This window comes from Vidua macroura, chromosome 15, assembly GCF_024509145.1.
Source record: "Vidua macroura isolate BioBank_ID:100142 chromosome 15, ASM2450914v1, whole genome shotgun sequence".
Taxonomy (NCBI): Eukaryota; Metazoa; Chordata; class Aves; order Passeriformes; family Viduidae; genus Vidua; species Vidua macroura.
The window spans coordinates 13,580,570-13,596,414 of record NC_071585.1 but is presented as its reverse complement, the minus strand read 5'-3'; the positions used below and the strand labels follow the sequence as shown (position 1 = coordinate 13,596,414).

Sequence of the window (15,845 nt, the reverse complement as noted above, 5' to 3'; positions counted from 1 at the left end):
CATTTAGCACCAGGTCAACCACGTCAATTTAACAATTTTATCTGATAAGCAGTTTTGCTACAAACCACTGAGCTGTGCAAATCAGAGGTAAAAGTCTTCCTCCTAACACCAGAAACAGATGAAGGGGTTTTGGCAATGCTGTGGAAGATCTACAGAATGCCTTTTGTTTCACAGTGGGAAGAATCCATGTGGCTTGAGTATCTCAGCACTGCTGGAATTCTCAGCACAGATGGATTTGTGCTCTCGCACTGAGGGGCAGAGCCCTTGCAAACACACCAGTGCAAAGCTGTGACATTCAAAATGGGCCTTATTTGCAATGCAAGACAAACCCCAGAATTATGGAATGGACTTGCATGAATGTTATAGTCCAGAACATTTTTCTTATTCTTCCTTTCTGGATTTCCCATTTTTGAGAGAGGTACATGCTTTTTTGAGGGAGGGGGTAAGTTTTTTAAAAATCAATTTTACACCTGTCATAAAAACACCAAGATTTAAGTGATACATTTGCACCTCAAAATAGTTACTGTGGAGTTGAGGAAAAAGGAATTTAACTTTGTGGGATTTATCTGTGTGGGATTAACACAGTTAAAAGATTAAGAGATTAATTGGCTTTAATGCTGCATCATGTCAAGAACATCACCTTGACCCTAATGTTGAACATGTTGTTCCACACTCAGCCTACCAAATAAAATCAAAGTTACAATCTATATTAAACCATTTTTATAGCAATCTTACATACCTACACGCTCAGAGTCCCTCCTTATGGCTTCTTTGTTATGCCAGTCCTTTTTCCTTTGTCCATCAGCAAAGTAAGGGTCTTTCTTTTGCCTCACGTATGGTGCCTTTTAAACAAGAAATTGGATATATAATAAATACACAACAAATGAAACCTTTCCTCAGCAGCCTCCCCTTCCTGTAAGAGGAAATTAAACATCTCCCTTAAGGTAAGATCATCACAAGCAAGTGGCTTTTAGCCTGAAAGGGGCGAGGGAGGAAGTGAGTTCTGCTTGTTTCAGAACTTTATCTGAGTCTGTTAAGTGCTATTTTTCCAGGGCACCATCACATATGTAAAACATTATTTCTTAATCAGAGAATCTATTAAAAACTCCCATTTTCATTTTGAAAACATCCAATACATCTTACAGCCTTTTTGTTAATTAAATAGGATGTATTGGGAGACCTATTGCAGAATCATTATTAATGAGACGCTACCACAACTGAATAAAATCAAAATAAGATTTAAAAGGTCATTTATTAAGACTCTTGCTGCTGAACCCAATTAGAGGTTCTATTTCATTATGTTGTTCCTGAAATTCAAGCCAAGGGTGCTTTGAAAACAAGTCAGCAAATGAAGATCCTCAGTAATCCAATGTCTCCAGCTCACCTCTGACTGCACAGGATGGAGACTCACATTTGCTGAAGGAAAGAGGAGTCATGAGAGGCACTGCAAAAGCCTTATTGATTCACATCATGCAGGAGAAGGCAAGTGCAGCCCCAGAGCAGCTGAGCTGGTGAAAAACCACACACTCCTGTCATGGAAAGGCTCACCTGAACTCACCAAACATAAATATCAAACTAATTTGCTTAACCTGCCTTGTGCTTTTCCAGCTGTCCCATTAAACAGCACTGTTCTCCTGCAAATTCCTGCCTGGTGATAATGCCACCCCTTCTAATCATTCCCACTAAATAACCCACACTAGAGCACACTACCATCCTCTGAAATTTTGGCCTCTATTTTACAAGAACAAGTCTTTGCCAGGCCAGCTCACTGACCAGTCTCCTCCTCTGCCAGGAAAACTCCTGGAAAGCTCTCACAGACCAGAGCACCTCCTTGCCAGGAGAGTTTTGCCAACTTTCTGAGCGCAAGCCTTCTGCACAAGTATCATGATGGGCACAGGAACAACTGGCAGGTCTGAAATCTCTGTATCTTAGGTCTCTTTTGTCTCTTGCTTATAGTGTTCTGGACTGAATGCACACACCAGGAGAATCACTGACAATGCCACTGTCCCTCCTGCCATTTGCTGGGATTACACATAAGAAAATCCCTTAAAAGCACTTGCTCTGGAAACCCCACCCACCACTGCAGAGGAAAGCATGGCCAGAGAGTCCAGGGGACTAGATGCAGAGGGAAGAATACACAGTGCAGCTCTGAACCTCACAACAGCCACCGGGCTTGTGGGAGCCCAGCACCCCAAGTCAAACCTGTACACAGTGAGCAGGGAATTCAGGCAACCTGGAGAAAAAGAGGAAAACTCAGACCCACCAGCAAACAGACATCCAATCTAACAGAGCATTGCTAAGGGGGCTTAAATCTCCTCTCTTTCTGGGACTTGGGCAACTCAAAACTAGAATTGCAGAGGCACCTCCCTTCCCTTTGAAAACATCCCTTGGAAAACACCAGTCCATTGCTGCAGGTACCCGCGGGGACTGCTCTCTGCGCTGGTTTGGCTGGGGTAGAGTTAATTTTCTTCACAGGAGCTGGTATGGGGCTGTGACTTGGCTTTGTGCTGGAAAGTGTTGATAAAACAGGGATGTTTTTGTAGCTGCTGGGCAGGGGTTAGCCAGAGTCAAGGCATTTTTTGCTTTGCCCTCAGAGAGGAAGGTGGCAGTGCATGGGAAGCTGGGAGGGAACACAGCCAGGACAGCTGACCCCAGGGACATCCCAGACCATGTGGTGTCACGCTCAGCACATAAAGCTGGGGGAAGGAGGAGGAAGCAGGATTTTTTTGGAGTGATGACATTTATCTTCCCTGCTTTCCTGGAGAAGGCTGAACACCTGCCTGCCCGTGGTAAGGGGGGAATTGATTCCCTGGTTTGTTTTGCTTTGTGGGGTTTTTGCTTTACTTTTTAAACTCTGTGTCTCAACCCATGAGTTTTCTCACTTCTAACTCTGCCAGTTTTCACCCCCACCCCACGGCAGGGGTGAGCTGCCAGCTGGGACACAACCACGACACATTCCTTCTAAAACACACTGAAATGCACTAAGGGGATGGATCTGGAGGTGTCCTCCCCAACAGCTCCTGGGAGATGGGAGAGAAGTTTGAAACACACCCCAAAGGATTCATACCAACATCTCCAGACCCTCTGAGGGAAGCCACAGCACTGGGCTGGCTCAGGAGGAGCATCTCTCACCATTACACAGCTGTCCCACCACACAGCAGCCCAAAAGCCATTAAAAAGCAATTGCAGCCATCCCTGCTCAGCGTGTGCAGCCCCAGGCTCTGGGCTGGGCTGATCCTTGTCTTTGTGAACTCAGTGTAGGATAATGTGTACAGGGAAGTAAATTTTCTGCACAGCTTCAAGCCATTCTCCAGAGGGGTCAGCAATGTGCATGTAAACATCCTCAGAGCAAGCAACAATCTAATGCAAGCAATTTAAACCCTGAGATAGAGGGAAAGCAGGCAGCAGCACACCATCCTCCAGGGCTGTTAAAATAAAGGAAAACAAAAACAGAAAAAAAAAATCACAGAGACTGCCACAGCATTACCCACTGCACCAAGCAGACACATGGACTGCAGAAAGTCAAGCACATTGATGTATTTCTCTCAGTCACAGATAAATTTACACATAAAAGCATCTGTGAGCTGGGTTAAGCTAACCCTGTCAGGGCCACACATGTCAGTAATTTGTAAACTTTAAATTAAGCAAGAGGGAAAACTACAAAGTACACACATCAGTTATTCAGACCTCTCTGAACTGCACTGTGGGACTTCAGAGGTGCACAGAGTGAGAGTTATTGATCCTGAAGTCCTGGGAATAGGCTCTGCACAGCTCTCAGTCTGGAGACTTACAAGGATCAACACTTCTTCATGCTGGCACTGACAAAATGAAACGAGGACTGTGCAGGGTGAGCATTATCAGCTCCTCTGTCTGCACTGCTCATGGTGTTTCTGCCCTGTACAGCTAACACCAAACTGTCCTATTCACACAGGACAAGCACAACATGAACCTCTGTCGGATCAACATTAACCTCCAAGTGGCTTTTAGAATCCTGAAGGGTAGACACAGTTCCAGATCATGGCAGACATGCTGCATTCTGGAGCTTTTTTTGGTCTTTGGCAGAGTTCATCCAACACTGGAGTTCTCCATTACATTTAATTCAGCTTGGGTAAATGTTAAGAGGTTCGAATATTTCTTACTGTATCCCTTGCAAGCAAACATACAATGCTTACACTGGTTTTGCAGGTCGCTGTTAAAACACCATAACTGAAAAGTCTGCTGTGAGTCACTGACAAGTTCTGTCAACAGTGTCTAAACATTAATTTTGAAGTGACTTTCAGTGCCAGAAAAGGAGTATCAGTGTCTCTGCCTCGGTGACCTTGCCAGCCCTCACCATCCACACAGCCCTGGAGGGAAGGTGTAGCTGCAGCAGCCCGATCAGTGTCGTATTTCTGGTTAAAAACCACACTTTCAACACCAAGCTAATTTCAGCAGACCACCAAAAAACATCAGTGTGAACCATAAAACATTTGCCTTCCCCCTCCTCGACTGCAGTTCTTATCTCATGCCATCACTATCAGCAGAGCTGTGTGTAAGGTTACGGGCTCGATGCCACCACGGGCAGAGGAAGGATGTGCACATATGTCCTCAGAGTCCCTCTCACTGGGAAAATGGGCAGGTTGCTGACATTGATGTGATTTTGGAAGCTCTTTTCCTTCTTTCTTGCTTTCCTCCCCCCATCCCCTCTTTGTAAAAAAGATGTCTGAGGTTCTAGAAATCCAGACACAGCATACAGGGACCAGAATGTTGCTTTTTTTAGTGGTTTCCTTCAGGGATGCTGCATGGGATTTGACTCAATTATGCAAATTACATAACTTGATGATACTCCTTCAACAAATGCTCTAGACTGAGATATCAGAGCAATCTGCAAAACACAGCAAGTTTCCTAGGACTGACTTTTTCTTTAACTCTTAAATAAGCATCTCATTTATGGGGAGTTATGTCATACTTGTAATGCTGTATTTCATCTCAATTTCCACTCTCATCCTAATTCCTCATTAACTCTAACTGCAGAGCAGGAGATAGAACATTCTTGCCCAAACCCTCCACCATTATTCCCCCCTTATGTGCATTTTATCTGTGGAATGCAGTGACCATTGTTTGAACATTGGAGCTGTCAATTCTGCATGGTTAGGGTAAATTCACATTATGGACATGGATTTCTATCCCTATAAAAGAGGTCAGCAATTTTCACTTTTGCTCTGCGTTAGCTTCCCATTTTGCAAAAATATAGCTGTTTTTTTTTTAAATGGTCACTTGTAAATAACACGTAAAAAACAGATTTTAAAGCGTGAAGGTTTCATTATGATCATCTAGTCAGGCTATGTAAGTGCACCAGTCATTGAATTCCATCCAGTAACTCCTACAACAAGCCTGTAAGTCCTATTTCAGCTCAAGCACATTTTCTTTCCCTTAAGAACTGAAAGTTGTTTACCACTAAGGAGTGATTACTTCTCCAGCAATATCTTAAACTGTTCTCCTGCCTGTTTCCAGCCTTCATTTTTTAAAAACTGAAAATGAACTAAAGTAGAAAGGCATATTAAGCAATACATTGAAAATGGATTTAGACAGATTGCTGTAAATAAGCCCCTTCTGTTGTCTACCACACTGTTACTTAACACGCCGCCAAAGCAATTGATCAGCGTTCAAACGCCAAATGCACAAAAACAGAATTTTAATTTTTTGTTTAATCACTATTTAGTGTGCCTGGCTGCAGCCAAAATAAAAAAAAAAAAAAGGAAGTGCAGATGGAGACATAAGCCAAGAGTTTTCCACACATGAGGAAAAAAAGATTTGCTGAAGCATATATGTTAACCATAATGCTGTACAGATCTCAAACTCTCTTCAAACATTTGTTTTGCTGATTTATTATTTTCTTTCACACCAAGGAGCCATAATCAGACCCAAGATTTTTGGAGACAGTGTCAAACAGGGCATCTGCTTCACTCCAGACCTCTTCCTTTATCCCAGCACCTCAGCAAGTCTGTCTTGCACTTATATTCTACAACAAGATGTTGAAGATGCCAAAATAATTCAAGAAAAACAACAGGGAAAGGGAAAGCAGCAAATGAGAACCATTCCTCTATTTATTAAAGGAATTTGCAACCTGAGGTGAACTTGGTGGATCACTCAAGAGCACACACCTGGGAACAATCCAGTTGTCACATTCTGTGACATGGCAAAGCAGAAAGAGAAAATGTCTACAGGCAGATTCCAGTCTTCCAAAACCTGCAGTACCTGAGGTGTTTCAGGAAGCAAAATGTGAGGGAAGCCAGGTCTAGCAGAAAACAGGAGAAATCCTCCCTCTCACTGCAGCAAACTCAGGTTTTAATCATCGTGGGACCATCCATGCCAAATGCAAGTAACCCTTTCATAAATAAATAGATAGCAAGTGTTATTGCACCATGAAGAAATGCATTTCTTTCTTTGGTTTGTCAGAGCTCTATTAGCCAGTGTTGAACAACAAACTGGTACAGCACTCATGCAGCACAAACAGACTCCATCCTTTTTACTGGAAAACAGCTGAGACTTTCAGATGAGCTAATGAAAAATAAAAATATCACCAACATCAGCTGGAGGCTGCTCCTGGGTCAGGAAGCTGAGCATAACCTCAGTCAATCAAAGCTCCTCGATTACTGGAACAGGAGGCAGAATGCTACTGGAAAAAAAGGCTGCTAAAAGCCTGTTGTGTGATCTACCCTAGTGTTTTCAAGAGGTTAATTTTTGAAGCTATTTCAGTCCATAAAAAATTTAAAAGGTACATTAACATAATTCATACCTTCAACATTTCAGGCACTATTATAAGGCAATGCAGGACTAAATGGTACCCCATCATGCAGAAATTTTAAGTGCTCTCAAAGACAAAAAAGCCAAGTTCATCTTCACAGCTTGTTGGGATTCACATCCAAGCAACAGGTTTGAACCAGACTTTTTAATTTTTCCTGCAGAATGCTATACCTTGGCCATCATTTTCTTTCCCACCTGTAACACCAGTAATACTGAAATTCAGATTTCTCCTTTTTTTTTGAGGAGGCCAGGCTTTGGAGCATGGAAATATCCTGTCTGATTCCTCCAGCAGTAGAGCCCCAGATAACTGTGGGCACTCCTGGATCAGTCCTTACCCTGTGTCAGAAAATGAAACCACAGCTGGACCAGAACCAGCTGAAAAGATCAGTGCAGAAAGGCACAAAGCAGAGACTTTTGTGCAGAACACCCAGGGACATTTGGGAGCTGTAGAGTTATTAAAGAATATGTTCCTTGCACAGAACACCAGCTCCTCAGTGGATGGGACAGCCTGCTGCTTTCAGCTGACTCTGCTTTGTAATGCAGTAAGTTTTTTGGATCAAGTGCTAGAACAGTACTTGCTTGAAAAGAAACTTCCCCCCCCCCCCCCCACCTTTAAATTCCTTCAGTTAACATGTTTTATTCAACATCAATTGCTGAAAACCCCTTAGCACAACAAAAAAAAAAAAAAAATCCAGCAAAAAGTCCTGGATCATCAGTGGATTAAAGTCTGCAGACATCAGCTGAGGACAGTGACAGGACACCCAGCTTAGTCATCGATCACCGCCAAACACCTCACACTTCGTTCTTTGCTTACCTTTAGATACAATATTATAGTTTTGTGATGTCTGCTGTTCTGAACTTACTGTTGGACTAATTCAGCCCAGGCCTGCAGAGACACAGCACCTTCCAAGGTCAGCACAGAGCACCAAGCAGCGTTTTCCTCCCTGAATTTAAGCACATCTTGTGATAGCACAGCAGTTTCAGTCTCAGACTTTCCTTTCAGCTGCTCAAACCCCAGCTGGCCTAGTTTTAGAATTCATTTGCCCACAACAGCTTTCTCATCTTTTCTGTTCACTAAAATGTTTACAGCCCTTTCCATCTACAGAACTGCTCCACCTCCCACGCTGAGCCTGTCTCAGGAATCTGCTGAACACCGTGGAATAAGCTCCTGCAGGCATTTAGCTGGGGTAAACCACCTTGTTTTCCCCTCAAGCAATAGGAACATCTCTTTGACCTGGTTCTAAGATACAGCAACACCCTATAAAATTCCCAAAGAATATCTCATGCCCTGGCTAGCCTCTGGCTGAGATGGAGACAACCCCCTCCTCACCTTGCCTGAGCTACAACAGCCACGAGGGGCTCGGACAACAAACACACGAAATGAAGATGTAGACAAAAATAATCTCTGAACTGCCACTCCAAATAAGATTAGACTTCCCACCCCTCCCACCTTCCCTTTCTGCTTTACAGCTTGCTGGAAACGTAAAACTAGATGAGTTTTCCCAAGGAACCAGGGCACATTTAGTGTTTTATCACACGTCCAAGAGCTGGTTTTGGACTGCAACTCCTGGCAGAAGCTACGGGCATGAAATCCAGAGAAATGCATTTTGTTTTCCACAGAATCTAGTGCTAGCTGAAGCTGTCTTAAATACAGCCTTATATTCACAGAAGGAGGGAGCAAGCTGGTTTGGAGATCAGCTTGAGAAGTGACCATTTGAAGCAGAACCTGGCACGTGTGTGCAGACACCCACACTCCATTTAGCTCAACCAAACAGCCCACAAGGTGTAGTGGCTTCCTACAAGGGCAAACTTTGGAGCACTGTTTCTGAAATCTGACTTTCCAGTAAGACTTACAGATTATGCTGCATATGCAAAAATAGTTGAATAATCTGTATTATGATTTAATAAAAATGCAGGGCACAAAACCTATTAATTCCATCATTTTGGTGAATTCCCTGTACTCCAGCTATAAACTCCAGATCAGATTATAGGAATGTTAAGACAATCGAGGACTGCTCAGATGAACACAACTTCCAAATATGTTATACACAAGCACAGAAGCAAATGTTGTATAATATTAGCAGAAATCTCATTAAAAATACATCAAAACGAGTATCCTCAACACAGAAATACTACACAGAGATGAAATTCCCAGCACTCAACCAATACAAGATGACAGCTCAGGTGGAGCTGCACGTTGGTGGACCTGGCAAACGTGTGACTGCAAATTTGACTTACTCAGATTAGAGGAAAAAATGTACAGCATTTATAAATCTTTGAATGATAAAACATGGCAATTTGTGCCTTTCGTTCAGTGGAATTTGGTCCTTGGGAAACCCTGGTATAAGTCCTGGTATAAACTGGCACAAGAAAAGAAATCAAATGATAAAAAAGATAAGGCTGCTAATGTTCCAATAATCTCTGAAGCAAGGACAAGACAAAATCTAGCTGCTAGACAAAAGAAGAATGCTAAATACTTTCCACAGAGACAGACATTTCTAGAGAAAAACACTTAATTTTGGGGACTTACCAATGTGCAAAGTATACTACCAGGACACTCTGCACTTTGTGATAAAGGCACAAGCGAGACTGCACTAGAACATGTTTTCTGAGGTAAGATGAGCGAGGCAGTTTGAAAGCTTGCCAACAGTTATAGTTCATAATAGTAAACAGAAATGCTCAGGATTTTGCCCAAAAAAGCAGGCAGAGCACCATAAGGCATCCATAAGCCTGACAGAGCTGCTGCAGTCTGCAACAGCTGACAGTGTAGATCAGATATTTACCTTTCCTCATGGAAATTGGGCTGCTGCCAAACTTACACAAACAAAATTCAAGGGCACATTATGGAAGGTTTGATGCCTGGTGAGGGGCAAAGATTTGGCAGCAAGCACACAGTACTGGCTTCAGAAAGGTTAATACTGCTCTTCTGAAATCTTCAAAAAGGTAAAAAAAGACCCAACATTCAGCACTATGGAAAAGTATATTCAATCCATACAAAACCTATGTGACAGATATGACTCAAAAACTGGAATAAGAACTGTAGCTGCCACTTTGCTGTGTGCCAGGTACTGAGAATGTGTTTTATGTCAGCACAGTGCTTCCCACAGCAAGTTGCATACCATGCTTAGAAACTGTTTCTTCCCTGAATTTTGAAAGCTACTAGGAAAAAAAAAAATCTGTATTTTAGGTTTTTTTTCCTTGAGCCTTTACCCATCATTAGGAGTTACACAAAATTAATGAAGTATCTCTAGCCAGATATTTGAGAGGAGACACAATCTGACTGTGGAAAAGTCAGACCCAAAACCAGAGGATGGCAGAACATCTATGAACAGCACCCACCAACACAGGGAACAATCCCCAGACCTGCTCTGCCAGCTCACCTTGCTCAGCAGACCATGACTGCAGCTTAACCCTAAAGCATCCCTGCAAATGCAGACAGGTGGCACAATAAATACTCAGCCAAAAGGATTTTAGGGAGAACTTAAGGCATCAAGAGGCCAGAGTTCACTCTTCCCCCATTTATCTCCTGCTACCAGGAACAATTAGCCTGCCTACATAACATACACATCTCGAACCACATAGTTCCTGCTAATTCCAGTAAAGCAAAAAGAAGCAAAAAGCATTTTTCTGTTTTATTTTCCACACTCTTCTGGCAGTACCTTTAGTGCTGACACTGCTCACTTGCCTTGCAGACATTGGGAAATCAACAACCATTCTGACAGCTTCAGTTTAGGAAAAAAAAAAATCATTTTTTTCCAATAAATTTTTACTATTACTTCAGGTGGTGCTCCAAAACAGCTTTGCTGCCTGATTCTCACCAACAGCATCACTCTCAGCACAGCTTTTTCTTAGCAGCAAAACCACAATTTTCTGGCTTTCATCAACAGAATACTCCTATTTCCCTTTTAGCTATTTAAAGATTTTCAAGTGAATTCCTTACCACCTTCCTGGCAAACTTGATGCTTCTTGAGAGTGTTATGTTAAATGTTAAACTGAAAACATCAGCACTGAAAAGAAACATTTAACAGGGCTCTTCTTCCCAAGGAGTTAAATAACTGTGGCTCACACAGTTAGCATGTTGCACCCAGCAAATGCACAAAAATCCCAAATTCTCAAAAATCAGAGTTGCTGCACAAAAATCCCAAATTCAGTCATCAACCTCTTCCAGGAGACCAGGTCACCACTGATGGGTGGCAAAAGTGACTCAGAGAACACACATATTATGGACTAATAAAAAAACCCACCAGGAACCACTCAGGGAACGTTATCCCATGGATGAGTTCTGTGCACCTTAAAAATAACTTGCATTTCCAGTAATGTTCAGAGGCCTCTCAGGAGTTAAAAGCTGAGGTGCCAAGCACACGTACCCAGCAAGGGAGAGCGTCTGGCACCCTTTCCCCACTCCTCCCTCCACAGGGAAAGCGCTGGCAGAGCTCCCTGCAGCGTTCCTGGGCACCGTATGTGCATCATCTCCTCACACTTCCCAAGTTTCATACTCCTCTCCCAAGCAAGCTGCTCACGAGGCTTCACTGCACCCCTTTCCAACACCACGTGGAATTGTGAATGTCACACGTCTTTATGCCACCCCAAGACTTAACCCTGCACCCTGGGGTGAGGTGAGGCTGACCCAAGGACAGGAAAGGATCAAGTGCCTTCTAGAGATGCCCTCTAGCAGTGACCACTGAGCCTGGTTTGGGTGCAGTAGGGGAAAAGAGAGGCTGGAACAACAAATGAATTGGGTCTGGGAAGAAGCTGGTTGACAGTGTTAGGCTGCCTGTGGAAGGCAGATAGTATTTCCAATAACTGAAAGATGCTGAACACTTCTGGGGAATTGAGGAAGAGCAGGGCTGGGGATGCAGACACCAAAACATTGTATATGTCTAAAAGGTGACAAATCACTTTTGGATGTCATGTTAAAAGTGACAAACTGCTTTTAACTACAGCAGTGTCAGGATTAAAAAGGAAGAAACAAGCAGCTTCTTTGTGGGACACGTAACAACCAGGCAGACAGGAGAGAAAAGAGAGGCGTCACTGATGCAAAACTGAGCACACTGAGTCTTGTTATTGTTAATGTCCAAATTGGAATTCACTCAAATCTAATCAAAGCTTGCACATTCTGATGCAAACATTCAGGTCATGTGTCGAAACAATCTTTGCCAGAATCTTTCTAGACCCTGTAAAATTATCTATCGATTTCAATACTGGAATGGAAAACAGGCTTGTTAAATCTGCTGATGTCGCTAACTGGAGAATGGGATTAAAATTCAAAAGCAGTCCTGGCCACAGAAAAAAGCATCAAAAATTTAGGATACAATTCAAAGGGTAAAGAAGACATTAGCTGCACAAATGTGAGACTTCAATGATTTTTATGCAGCTGTTCAGCAGCTGTTCTATCATCATGACTGTATGGAACTCTGTCCTGCTGTTTGAAAAAAGCTAATTTCATCCCGAGATATTTACAAAAACATCACATGCAGAAAAATGCAAAATAATGGATGCTGATGAGGGCAGAGATGACTGGGCAGAAAAGGAAGGGCATGCATTACAAATAGCCCTCACACTTTTCCACACTGCTGCAAAAAAGAAAAGGCCAAGACATGAAATTAGAAGTACCACACATGGAATAATGGAAGAGGCTTTTCAACTACGTGAGAAATTAATATATTCCATCCTGGGCCAAGAGGCAAATAGACTTTGAGGAGTTTAATTTCACTACAAGGATCTTAAGGGAGGTCTTTCCCTTGAGAATACACTGAATTCCTGAAATTTTACATGTCCACTTCCTGGATAGAGTTATAGCAGCCAAACATCCTCATGAGCATCCTTTAGGCATCACATTAAAACATACCACAATATTTTCTATTTTCCTAGATCTATTCTAGCTCCCATAGCACAGTAGAACTAAATTGCAAAGAAGCTGAATTATTTAGAGCATCTACTGTCCTTCAGGGTCATTACAAGAGCACAGAAGTTAGCCCTATGATAAAATATAAATTCTCTTCTCTACGGCATGGTCTGACCTCGCTATAATGAAGCTCCATGGGACTGAGAAAAATTGCTGTACAGCAGGACATTCTCTGAAATACAGTTTTTGTAGCTTCTCATACCAGAATAAAGAAGAACCCAATTTGACTCGAATGTGTTATAGATGGTATTTTTATGAGTTTTGCTCCATATTGAAAGAATACTGCTTAAGCATTGACAAAAAGGGAAAAAAATCAATAAAGAAATAAAACGCATGGTTATACATGAGATGCAGCAGAGAATGACAGCAACAAACCCCTCAGATTTGCTTAGGTGTTTGTTCTACCAAGTCTCATTAAACAGGAAAAAAGAATTGAGTTCTCACTGCTGGGACTGTTTCAGAGAGGGCAGGCTATTAGCAGGTCATGTTAGAGAGCATCTGACTAATTCATTGTGTGTTCATCTCTCTGGAGTCCTCTGAAAATTTATGGTGTAACACCTCATGGCAAAAACAGCACTGGCAAAACAGTGCTGGCTGCTCAGCTCACACAGGGAGCTCCACTTCAGCTCTTTGGAGGAATTCTGAAGGTGAATCTCTGTTCAGCCTCGTACAGAGCAGCATAAACTATTTTAAAGCCTCCTTTTAATGGGAACAGGGAGTGAGACACAACTTGTCTCCTAGATTTTGTGTGTTCTCTGGACTCAAGGACAGTTGTTCTGGGAGTATTCAGGCAATGCTCAGATGTTCCTTTTAAGAGCCACATGCATTGGCTTTCAGCACAGACAAGGATAACTCTGCTGAAAGGGGTTATGGTTAATGCTGTTCTGCACAATGTGAATGAAGGAAGAAGGGCCACTGCCCTCTGGAGAATGATGTCCTACAGAAAAGCAATGGGAAGATCATGGGTGTAACACACAGCATTTTAAAAAGGTTTTCAGAACAGCCTTTGTGACACTGGCAATTTTTTCCCTCCCTGAAGCAGCGCAGATGTTTTGAAAATGGAGCACTCCCAGCCTTAAGCATTTCCAACTGTGGTGTGCAGAGTCTGCACTCACAGTTAACATCAGTCAGACTTCCTCAATCCTGTGATGTGGTGAACTGCAATCAGACAGAACTGCTTTAACAAAAACTTCATCTCCTTCAAGCTCTGTGGTTTTTAAATGCTCTGCCAGACTTGCACATCTGTTGAGTGAGGAAGTGACCTTGGAGGAGAGTAAGGAGGCTGAAGAAACTGCCGGGAACAAAGAGATGCAATTACTGATGATGAACTGGTCTTATTACCATAGAAGACTGAAGTTCAAGTCTTGATCTGTGTCATAAGTGAAGAATCAATCTGGTTAATTTTGCCAATAGCCATTCTTCGGAAACCATTTTTCATTACTACCCAAGAAAGAGCTCTGACCTGAGGAGTGAGAGCATTAACCAGAGCATTTGGGGGCAGCCAACACTGCCCTTCAGACCCATCTCCTGACCACAGAAAGCTTTCACAGAGATCCCTTTTGCTTGCAACAACCGCCTGTTTCACACACACTTCATGCAGAGAATCTTAAAAACCCTGCCAATGCCGGAATACTATTAAATATTAATTCAAGACTAGGATAATGGGCATGGGGGTTCCTTCCTCTCTTCCTGCAAGTCAAAAATTAATTTTCCATCCAAGAATGACTTTGAAGAAACTATATTACATATACACATGTAGCAACACAACCTATCACAAGTTTTTATCAAAAGTGACAAGCTCATGGCGTGAACATTACAATGTCTTAAAACCTTTCAGCACAAAAGAACAGCTGAAAAGTCCTGAATGACTTTGCTCAGGAGATGGACATCGTGTGTGCTCCAGCTGACCTTACTAATGATCATTCAAGCTTCAAAACTGCTACTAAAGTCTCCGTTGTAAGCAATTATTTGCTCCTGTGCAAAAATGTTCATTTCATGCTCTGTAAACACATCTCCTTGTGAAAGACCAGCCTGCTCATAAAGATTGCTTCTGACAGCCTGCTGACCATCTCCTGCAGCAAGTGCCTGGAGCACCTTTTGGAGGCAGAAACATCTGTTCTCCCCTCCCAGAGAAGAGAACATGTTTACAGGTGAGCCATGTACAATGACCTCGACAAAAGGCAGCTGGAGAGTGCTGGCACTCAAGTAAGACAGAGTAACTTGACACTGTAAAATTAAAGAGAGAAGCAACTGCTTGCAAGTAGCTGTAATAATTTGTCATAGCATTTAATCAACTAACCTCTTGTGGAAAACATCCCCTCTGCAGTGCTGCTCTCAGGGTAAGGATTCATGGATGAGACAGGCTGTGGTAAGAAAGATGGCTTTTAAAGTAAAGGTGGAACTGCAACAGGACGGGTGGTTGTCAAGCTTCAGGGGAAAAAAGCACCACACTGCTTACCAAAACTGGCAGTAATAAGCAGGCAGATTATTTAGCCCAAACCACAGACAGCCACACCTAATCCTGTGAGCAGTCTCTACCCATGAGATCATGAAACATGATGCTATAATGCAAGTGTGTTTTGCCCAAGAACATTAGTCTGCATCCCAAATCCATCATACAGTGCCAGTTTTGGATGTCAGCACATGCAAGACCACTGGGAGACAAGCCAAATATTTTAAGGTAATATAAAAAAAAAAAAAAAAAAAAAGCAACTGCCTTCCCAAAACATAAGATAACTGCTCAATGTGGAAGTTGCCACCTTTTCTAGAAAGGCAAGAGAATCATAAATATGCCAGACATTTAATGCATGGAAACAAGTCAACTTTGAATAATTTTATGCTATTAAGAAATGCACACTGAATATGGACCCAGATCACTTCATAATTCATAGCTAACACATACTAAAAGTCAGCCTTGGCATTTCACAGCAAGATGCCAACCAGAGTGGTCTTTCAGATGCATCTAAATTCACTTCACCATGCAGACAGAGCAAGGAAACACTTTCACCCCTCCTCAGTATCTACCTCAGAGACAAGTGCCACTTCTCTCAGTACTTCTTCACAGATGACTTCAACCACATCCATTTTCCCATGCCTCATGTTACAAAACACTCCAGAGGCCACACATAAAGTGAATTAGTCTTTTTTATTTCTA

At 42.5% G+C, this 15,845-nt stretch overlaps 1 protein-coding gene across 1 annotated transcript in view; it reads right to left on the bottom strand.

The window, feature by feature from the left end:
* The window catches only part of GALNT10 (polypeptide N-acetylgalactosaminyltransferase 10), an 81,257-nt gene that overhangs the window by 42,699 nt on the left and 22,713 nt on the right, over nucleotides 1-15,845 (bottom strand). The window contains exon 2 of the mRNA XM_053991156.1: nucleotides 740-842. Within this exon, the coding sequence (XP_053847131.1) occupies nucleotides 740-842 (103 nt within the window). The remainder of the gene's footprint in view (nucleotides 1-739; nucleotides 843-15,845) is intronic.